Here is a 10,089-nt window from a genome sequence, read left to right as displayed (position 1 = left end):
ATACTGGGTCTGAATGGCTGGCAGGTTGGGACAGAAGCCTGGGGAGGTGGCATCCTTTGGGAGTAAGACACAAAGCAGGGTAGGCATTCACTGTTTGTGCATGCGCTGTCTGAGTACTAGGGAGGCTGAGGAATCCAAGATGGTGGGGCCTAGGGGCTATGCTGGGCTACCCAGAGCAGGTTGCACCATTCAGATCAGTTGAACGAATATCCCCTGCCTACTTCATATGAGGCTTCCAGGGTGGATGGGACTGTTCCTGCCTGGAGAAGCCTGCAGGATGGCCCCACCTTTTTCCTCACTCCAAAGGACTGGACTTTGAGTAGAAATCCTGTTCCTGCCACCTCTCCAGGGGCCCAGGCTCAGAGCCCACAGGGTTCTAGAGATAAGAGTTGCTGGGCTTAAGACATCAACATTTTTTATTAGATCCACTAAGTGCCAGGGAAGGGCCCTGGGCCCTTGAGCAAGTTTCAAGGCTCATCATGCTTAGATTCAGTATCGTCTTTTCCCCACCACACCTCATTCCCAGTCCAGGCTTGGCTGTTGGCAGGCTGACTTCTGCCTTTGCTCTGGCTCCCCCCAGTTATCATCTCGAATGGAGAGTTCTTCCTTCCTTCCAGGGACACCGAGGCTCAGGAAAGGGTGCATCCACGAGCAGTGTAGGCTGACTCACTCTCCCACTGGGCGCCCTGAGGCTGGGCCCAGAGGTGGGCTTGCCTGCCTGGTTTCCTCAGTGCTCTTGGCCTGAGCGCGGTGGGCGGTAGGGAGACGTCTGGTGCTCTTTAATTTCAAAGGCATCGTGGCCTTCCCTGTGGAGCAGAGAGAGACAGGTCAGGGGTCTGTTCGACTTCTCCCAGTGGAACAGAACATTCCACCCGCCCTCACCGGAAGCAGCGGGTGCAGTAGAGGTCCCCGTCACAACCAGTGCAGCGCAAGACGGCATCTTCATTGCAGATGCAGCACCAGGGGAGCTCCTCTTCCTCAGCCTCAGGCCTGGCGGCCATGGCCTGGGCCTGTCAGGACCGGAGAGGAATGGGGGAGAGACATAAGGTGTGTAGGAGACTGCTGCAGGAGCGGCTGGCCAGGCAGGGAGGGAGGCTGTGGTGGTGGCCGGTGGGCTTTTCTCACCTCAGGCTCTGCCCTGCAGGACTGGGCCCGGGCTCGGAGAGCGGGCTCCACAGGGATGTTAAAGCCACTTGCCTCATCCAGGGCAGCTTCTTCTGTGAGCTGTGGACAGGGTGAAGAGGTGCAGCTCCCTGTTCCAGGCCTAGACCCTGACCCTCTTCCCCAAGAGTATTTCTGTGCTCTGTGGCCTTAGCTTCTCAACCCATCTCCCTTTATCTGTTGCCTGTGGCTGCTGATACCCCATCTCCAGGGGCCAGTAGGCAGGTCTGGGTCATAGGGACAGTGGGGCCCCAGCCAGAACAGGAGCTGCAGAGAGGCCATTCAGCACGAGATCAGAGGCAGGGTGAATGGGGCTGGGTGGGGGGTGGGGCAGTGAGACAGGGACAGGACAAGGTGAGGGGGTCAGGTGGGTAAGGCAGGGCCCACCTGCTGCAGGACTCTCTGGATGGCTGTCTCCTCGTCCTCATCATCATCACTGTCTGGGAGGTGATAGTCCTGGAGGGTCACTTGAAGAAGGAACGACAGGAGCAGGGGAGGAGGAGTAACATGGAGAGAGTTCGCCCAAGGAGCTGTACTTTTGCCCCCAGGAGCTGGTTGGCTTTCCAGTGGCACTTGTTCCAGAGCTAGGCAGCCTCTGTCGCCACTGATCAGATCCTGCCCGTCCCTGCCCCACCCTGCAGGGCTGGGGGACAGGAACAGAAGACTTTGCACCTGAAGAGACTGGGGGTCCCGGGCCCCTGATGCCTGCTATGTACTCCTTTTCCACTCTTTTGCCCCAGTACCTTCCTTGTGGCTCTGGGCAGAGCTCAAGAGACCCCTGGGCATAGGAATTCCCAGCACCTGACTCAGCATGGCCAGGAATCGCCATTTTGTAGAGGCTGGCCTGGGGGGGGTGCGTGGGGGGCCTGCCCGATGGACATGAGCGAGTTGCTGCTTCCCAGCCTCTACCTTTATCAGGGTCCTGGCCCCGAAGCACAGCCAGGCGCTTGGCGAGGGCCAGGATCCTCTCCTGCCTCGTGTTCTCTTCCCGCAGCTCGACCGCTGCCTCAGCCAGCAGCCTGCTCTTCTCCTCTTCCAGGGACCAGGTGGCCTGCCCCTTGGAATTAGCGCTCTGGCCTCCTGGGCCACCTTGGTTGAGGTCATTCTGGACAGAGGCGGCTGGAAGGAGAGAAGCAGTCAGGGAGGCAGAGATATTCCAAGATCTCTCATCAGAAGCCAGTGAGCCTATTTCTCAACTTCCTTTAAAAACCATAGATTATCAGCTTTTTGTTCAGCATTAGCTCCTGTGGTTTATATTACCAATAAAATCTATCTTTCCTCCATTTTTCCAAATGTAAAAATACTAGTAATCTTAGACATGTTTTTTTTCCAACTACATCCATCCCCACTGCTGATATTTTTACATGTTGCCCTTAGGGTGGGTATTCCACAGTATGAGCATCACTGCCCAAAAAAGATGAGGATATGGGGACACTAAGCCTCAGCCAGTCTCTCTGCCTGACAGGTCGGCATGAACACTTCCGGGCAGCAGCACAGAGAGGGCATGAGAAAAGATGAGGTTCTTTACGGCACCAGGCAGGAAGCTTTCTACCAGAGTGGGTGTGGCTCTGCCATGGTCCCCTTTAGCTCAGCGTTTCAGAGCAGGAAGTTCAAAATCAGACAGCTTTGGGTTTCAGTCCCAGCGCTGCCACTTAATACCTGTGACCTTGGTCAAGCTCCTTAAGCTCACCAGGCCTCAGTTTCCTCGTTTATAAAATATGGATAATAATAGTATGTACAAGATTATGGAGGATATTCAATGAGATTATATCTCTAAAGCAGGGCTTCTCAATGTTGTTCATTGATATTTTGGACAGGACAGTTCTTTGTTGTGGGGGCTGTCCCATGTGCTATATGATGTTAAGTAGCATCCCTAGCCTCTGCTTGCTAAATGCCAGTGGCACCCTCTAAGTTGTGACAACCAGAGAGTCTCCAGATATTGCTATATGGGCCCCCCTGGGAAAATCATCCCTGGTTAAGGACCCCTGCTCTGAAGCATTTGAAGAGCACTGTCCAGTAGAATTTTTTATAATAACAGAAATGTTCTACATCATTGTATTTGTGCTGTCCAAGATTGTAGTTCAGTAGCATTTGAAATGTGGCTAGTACCATAAGGAACTGAGTTTTAAATTTCATTTAATTATTGTTTTTCTTTTTTTTTTTTAAAGTAGGCTCCACGCCCAGTATGGAGCCCAACGCAGGGCTCGAACTCACAACCCTGAGCTCAAGGCCTGAGCTGAGATCAAGCCTAACCGACTGAGCCACGCAGATGCCCCAAATTTCACTGAATTTTATTTTTATTTATTTATTTTCTAAAGATTTTATTTATTTGACACAGACAGAGAGATAGTGAGAGCAGGAACACGAGCAGGGGGAGTGGGAGAGGGAGAAGCAGGCTTCCCGCCGAGCAGGGAGCCTGATGCGGGGCTTGATCCCAGGACCCCGGGACCATGACCTGAGCCGAAGGCAGACTAACGACTGAGCCACCCAGGTGCTCCTCATTGAATTTTAATTAAATTCAAATAGCCTCTTCCTCATCCTTATCATTAGCATCATTGCAGAGAACATTCGCTGAACACTTACTGTAAGCCAGGCAGGGCCTTAAGTGCTTATTAGATTATCTCACCTTACTTCTCATGATTTCCCTGTGAGGGAAACATATACCTCCATTTTGTAGCTGAGGATGGGGAGACTTAGGTCATGAAACTTTCTCACAGAGCTAGGTTAAGTGGTAGAATAAGAAATCACTGTCTGACTCTAAAGCCCGCAACATCCACAAGGCTTACACTGACTCCTGTTGGACTAAACTGTAGTTTACAATGTTGATTGGTTTCTGATTTATATTTGTGTCCCAGAGGGTGGGCAGCAGAGCCCGTCCTACTTGGGGAAAGAGTGGGGGGCAGGTCCCTGGGGGACCCAGGTGGAGAAGTTACCTGGGCCTCCTCGTTGCTGGCTCTCATCAATAACCACCTCTGCTGCCAGCTGTGTCAGCAGATCCTGCACCTGTTGGGCTTGGGTCCTCGTGTCTGGTGGCTGATGTGCCTGCTCAGAGGAGGGAACTTCAGTGGGGGGCCAGGGGAGGGGGGAAGGCAACACTCTAAGGTGCAGAACAGTCTAGGTTAGGGGTGGATGCTGAAGAGTTTCCAAAGCTCAGGGAAAGGGGACTAATCCAGGGCCCATAGAGATCTGGCCATTCTTTCCTGCCCCACCCCATCCTACTGCTTGTCCCTGGTTCCCTGGTCTCGCAGCAGGCCTGAGGAGCAAGAGGTGAGGGTGGGAGGTGTTGCCAATTCCTACGAAGCACCTAAGTATACATGTATCTGGGCTTCTGCACGGTCCTTATCCTAGGACCCTCGTCTCCCCAAGTACTCACAGGCTGGGGGGTCTGGGAAGGCGGAACTCTGCCCTGCAGTGCAGCAAGCCGTGTCTCCATCTCCTGGGTGGAAGGGATGGAACCCCGGAGTTCATCCCTCAGCGCAGCGAGCCTGGCTTCTATCTCCTCCTGTGAGGCCACTGACTCTGAAATGGGTATGGAGAAGCCCTGTAAGATCCCGAGGAATCCTAGTCCCAGGAGGCGTGGATGGTATCTTCTAGGTCACCCAGTCTGCCCCCACTCACTGGGCCTGTTCTGCTGGCGGAGCCGTGCTAGGCGCTCAGCAATGACTTGGTCTTGTTGGATCAGTCCCTGGCTCTGGACAGTGCTGGGCTTCTGCTTGGCTTCCAAGGCAGCCACACGCCTGGGAGGGTATGAGATTAGGCTCTTGAAGAATGCAGAAGGGAGGGGTGAAGGCACCCACTCGCCGTTTCCCATTCAAATCACTTCTAGGCATCCAGGGAGGCCTCCAGTGGACAATATTCTGTGGTCCTCATTCAGGTCACCCTGCAGCCCAATCCAGCTGACCAATCGAAGGGTCTGGCTGAGAGGACAAGGTCTACCAAGAAATGTTTCTGGGGAAAGGGCTGATGAGCTACTGTCTGAGCCCAAGAGGGCAGTCAGGAGGCTGAGCGATGATTTTCTCTGGACCCTGTGCTCATCTGATCTAGAGGCCGGGAAGAGAGTCCTACCTTATGGCTCCTTTGTCTTTTCCCCATCCCTATTTGTCTCTGTTCAGCACTTACTTCTTATAGTTCTGAGGTGGTGACCACGTGGAGGCACTGGCAGGAGAAGATCCTCTATAGAGAAGATATCTGGTATCAGAAGTCCCGCCATCTGCCAGTCAGTACCTCCCACCCCAAACACTTCCTGAGCTGATCTCTCACCACAGAGCACAAAGCTGTGTGGGCTGGCCAGCCGGGACCGGTACCATGCTTGGCTAAACCCTTGACCCTGTCAACTTCTCACCTGGTCAGGACCTCGTGGCACTGCTTGCAGACTTTCTGTTGGGTATTCCCAGTCCGGGGCACCACTGCACTGAAGCTAAGGCAGCCAGAACAGAAGGCCCGGCCACAGTTCTTACAGCCATACTACAAGAAACATGAAGTAGGAGGTTCCATCTCTCACCCATTTTATTCAAATCAGGTAAAGCTTTATGCAAAATTCCCATGCTTTCTACCCTGTCTTCAATTTCCTGATGCTGGGGTGTAGAAAACAAACATGCAAAACTTCATGCTGCAAGTCATTGACTCTTAACAAAGGAGTATCAGAGCGTGCAGAGCCCCTGCCTTCTCTGCCTTAGCAGAGATGGAGGGTGGCTTGGCTTTAGTATGGGATAACAATGGCCTCCATTTATTAAGCACTTACTGTGTGCCAGGCACTAAATTCAGTACTTAACATTCATCATCTGATATAATCCTCACAATTTATACACACTACTTTACTTAATCCTGATGACCACCATTAATTATTATTCCTATCTGAAATGCGGTCAGAGAGGTTACATGACTTGCCCAAACCAAGGTCATTCCATGAACAAGACAGCGGAGCTCAAATTTGAACACTGACCACCCTGATTCCAAAACCCAGGTTTCTAAGCGCTACAGGGATCTGCATCCCTACTGCTATTCATCCATCCAATCTGGTTCCTATCTCCTGGTCACAACCGAGCAGAGGAAACCTATAGTTTACCAGAACTTAGGGGCCTGTGCAGAGGACAAAAGAGGCTTTGCCATGGTGCCCCGGGAGCAGGAGGAAGGGCATTAATCTAACTCAAGAAACCTGGGAAGGGCAGACTGCATGACAGTGAAGGTTTCAGAGCAAAGGAAGTAACCGGCATAGAGTGATGGAGAGTGGTCACAGGACAGTAACTAAGACTGGGCTGCGGAGGAGCAGAGTGGAGGGAAGGAAACAGCTGCATCATATACATGGTGGACAGGAAAGCCTACCTTTCTAGAAAGGACAGGAGCGTGCTCTACAGTTTATAAGGCACTTTCATCTCCAGCACCTCTCTGGACCCTCATGTCAACCCCGAAAGGGAGGGAGCGTTAGCCCAATTTTACAGAAATGGAAACTGAGGTTCAGAGACTTCATCAAAACCACACAGCTGGAAAGGGGCCATAAAACCAAGTCTACGGACTTCAAGTCCTGAGCTTTTCCTCCACTCCGGTCCTCCCTGTCCCTCTCGCCCGCGGGGAGAAGACTCGCCTCCTTCTTGAAGAGGGTAAACTTGACAGCGCAGCCGTAGCACCTACTCTCCATTCTGCTGGCCGGCAAGGCGCCGCAGGCTCCACAAAACTGAGAGATCGCGCCCGCCAGGTTCCGGGACCCCTGGACTTTCACTAAGCCCCGCCCTCGTCCGCGCCCCTTCGCGCGGGCTTGCTGCGGCCTCGGGCAGGAAAATCTCGGTCCGCCACGCTAGCCGGAGAGCGGCAGCGGTAGGCGCGTGGGCTGCTGGGAGGCGTAGTTCATTCACGACTGCTCCCTTCCTGCAGAGGCAGTCAAGCCTGAGCCAGAACACATTTCCCAGGGGGCTAAGCGCTATTCAGTCCGTTTGGGATGACAGTCCCCGGGAATCCCTACGCACGCTTAGACTCTTGGGAGTTGTAGTACGAATCCAGTCAGGGTTGGAACCATGGCGGTGACCAAGGAGCTCTTACAGATGGACCTGTACGCGCTGCTAGGTATCGAGGAGAAAGCAGCGGACAAAGAGGTGAGAACGGTGGCGAGAAGGGCCAAATCCGACGGGCCTGCCGGCCCTTCGTGTCTTGGCGCCTCGCCAGCGCTGGTACCCGCTTTCCAGGTGCCGCCGGGCCCTAGGGAGGGGAGTGAGGGGCGGCCCGATGGCCTCAGAAGGTGGTTTTCCAGACGTTTCCTGGATGGTCTCAGGGCCTCACGAAGAATTGGGGTGCACAGAAGGGAGTATCCTAGCGCGGGGTACTGTGCTCTTCCTCTGGCCCTTGCCTAGGAGAGGCAGCTGGATGAGCCTGCGAGGGAATCCGAGTCTCCTCCCTGCGCCTGCGCAGTGTCAGCCTCTGAGTCGCTTTTGCCTTTTTTGCCTTGAGGTACTTCATAGTCACCCTCCTGAAGGCTGACTGAACTCCGCTTAGAGCGTAGGGCGGAAAAAAGGCCTGTCTCAAGGCTCCTGCACTCCCTTGTCATCCCTTTCTTGACAGTGTGACCTGTGACTCTGCCATTTCTGTTTTCCATCCCAGCCCATTATTGCCCTCTGAAAACGTGCTAGTGGGCTCAAAGCGGGAGGATCAGAAGAGTAAAGGCAGAGGGCCTGAAGTTCCACGGGAAGGTGTTGATAAAGGTGCCAGGGATCAAGCTGTAATTAGGATTTCTGTTATCTTCCCCTGGATAATGGTGGAGGTTGTAGCAATGTAGGAAAGGGAGGCAGATAATTCATCAGATGAAAACTAATCCCTACGGATGGCCCTGTACTTCATGAGCTGTGTGAGCTTGTGAGAAGAGGAAGCTCTGGGCAGAAAAGCAAGGAGATCAGTAGGGTCCTGGAGGAGAGATGCTGTCAGCCTGCACATCACTGTCTCCTGCGACTGCAGCTGAAAGCAGAAGTTGGCCATGGATGTGTACAGAACACCAAAAGCAACTGCTACAACCTGTCTCATAACTCTGAAGATTTAGTATTAATAATGCCCAACACCTATATAGTGCTTACTATGTGCTGGGCACTATTGTGAGTGCTCTACATTTGTAAATTTAATTTGTACTTCATTAATAGTGAGAAATTACTTTGGACATTTTGCACCAAATCCCACCAGTGTGTTGGAACCCTGAAATGGAGAACTTCTGAGGAAGGCAATTGGGAGCCGTTGATGTGTATATCACTCAGAGGTGGAGGTGGGTGGATGAGCTGCCACTAAGGGAGTTGGGTGAGGCTATTGTCTAGACAAGAGACCAAGGTCTAAGCAGGCCAGTGTCCAGTTTTCACTCAGATGAGCTAAGGAATATGTGAGAAGCCTCTTTATAAAGGGTAAAAGGTGCTGTTCCTACCTGTTAGTAGGGGAGGCAGAACTATAATATAAGGGAGAACATAGTAAATTCCTTAAGAGGATATTATAAATGGCCAATAACTACTTGAAAAGATGTTCAGTACCAGTAATCATTAGGTAAATACAAGTCAAAAACCACGATGAGATACCACTTTACACCCATTACGATGGCTATTATTAAAAAACAAAACAAAACAAAAAAACAACCAACCAAATACAGAAAGTAACAGGTGTTGACAAAGATGTGGAGAAATTGGAACCTTTGTGCATTGTTGGTGGTGCATCTGCTGTGGAAAACAGTGTGGTGAGTCCTCAGAAAATTAAACATAGACTTATATGATTCAGCAACTTTACTTCTGGGTATATACCCAAAAGAATCGAAAGAGACTCAGATACTTGTACATCCATGTTCATAGTAGCATTATTCACAAAAGCTAAAAGGTGGAAGCAACCCAACTGGCCTCCATTTCTTCTTATGTGAGATTCCTCTTACATGAGGTTCCTTGAGTAGTCAGATTCATGAGATAGAAAATAGAACGGTGGTTGCCAGGGGCTGGACGGAGGAGGTGGAATGAGAAGTTAATGTTTAACTGGTACAGAGTTTCAGTTTTACAAGATGTAAAAAGTTCTGGTGACTAATGGCAGTGATGGTTACACACTAATGTGAATGTACTTAATGCCATAGAACTGTACACTTAAGAATGGTTAAAATGGTGGGGTGCCTGGGTGACTCAGTTGGTTAAGCATGTGACTCTTGATTTTGGCTCAGGTCATGATCTCAGGGTTGTGAGATCGAGCCCCACACGGGGGCTCTGCGCTGGTCATGGAGTCTGCTTAAGAGTCTCTCTACCCCCTCCCTCCAACCCGCAACACCGCCCCCCCGCTCTTGAGCCCTCTCTCTCTACAAAAAAAAAAGAAAATTAAAAAATGGTTAAAATGGTAAATTTTGTTATGTATATTTTACTTTTTATTTTTTAAATTAAAAAATTTACATATATATATATATATATATATATATATATATATATATATATATATGAGAGAGAGCATGAGTTGGCAGGGGGAGGGACAGAGAGGAGAGAGAAAGAGAATCCCAAGCAGGCTCCATGCTTGCCTGACGCGGGGCTCAGTCTCTCAACCCTGAGATCATGACCTGAGCCAAAGTCAAGAGTCAGAGGCTCAACTGACTGAGCCACCCAGGCTCCCCTGTTATATATATTTTATAATGAAAACAACCAACTAACCAAACCAAACCAAAACCAGCACAAGAAGAATGTTTGACAAAGACCATATGTGGCCTCCTAAAATTTTTGGCCTTTTACAGAAAAAGTTTGCATACCCCTACTAGAGTTAGGGGCAAGGTCAGCTCCACCTTTCCGTACATGGAACTTCCCCCTCTGCCATCCTCCTAGTGTAACAAACCTAGGAGCCCAGAAGTGGGCTAAACACCACCATTGGTGGAAATTTAGAGACTCAGCAATTCCTAGGTAGAGACTTCTGTTCCTATTCCAGCCTCAGAGGAGATAGGCAGGGCACGGT

At 51.1% G+C, this 10,089-nt stretch overlaps 2 protein-coding genes across 3 annotated transcripts in view; one reads left to right on the top strand and one right to left on the bottom strand.

Annotated features, from left to right (window-relative positions):
- Window positions 1-398: 398 nt before the first annotated feature.
- On the bottom strand, window positions 399-6,964 carry ZFYVE19 (zinc finger FYVE-type containing 19). Its single transcript, XM_028119400.2, has 11 exons — window positions 6,743-6,964; window positions 5,504-5,625; window positions 5,281-5,334; window positions 4,780-4,898; window positions 4,535-4,680; window positions 4,095-4,203; window positions 2,071-2,280; window positions 1,549-1,628; window positions 1,126-1,224; window positions 883-1,010; window positions 399-806 (listed from the first exon to the last, which is right to left on the bottom strand). The coding sequence occupies exons 1-11, from the start codon at window positions 6,794-6,796 to the stop codon at window positions 728-730; spliced, it is 1,200 nt and encodes a 399-aa protein (XP_027975201.1). The 5' UTR covers window positions 6,797-6,964; the 3' UTR covers window positions 399-727.
- A 182-nt stretch (window positions 6,965-7,146) lies between these two features.
- DNAJC17 (DnaJ heat shock protein family (Hsp40) member C17) overlaps window positions 7,147-10,089 on the top strand; it is a 35,321-nt gene continuing 32,378 nt past the window's right edge. For both annotated transcript variants that reach the window (XR_003611721.2, XM_028119401.2), the window contains exon 1: window positions 7,147-7,247. Coding sequence is in view for 1 of the 2 variants with exons in the window: in XM_028119401.2 (XP_027975202.1) it covers window positions 7,170-7,247 (78 nt within the window). In the remaining variant the exon portion in view is untranslated. The remainder of the gene's footprint in view (window positions 7,248-10,089) is intronic.

Source organism: Eumetopias jubatus, unplaced genomic scaffold, assembly GCF_037043125.1.
Source record: "Eumetopias jubatus isolate StellerSeaLion01/CBP00866 unplaced genomic scaffold, mEumJub1_p1.0 scaffold_7, whole genome shotgun sequence".
NCBI lineage: Eukaryota > Metazoa > Chordata > Mammalia > Carnivora > Otariidae > Eumetopias > Eumetopias jubatus.
This window is presented reverse-complemented; position numbering and strand designations above follow the sequence as displayed.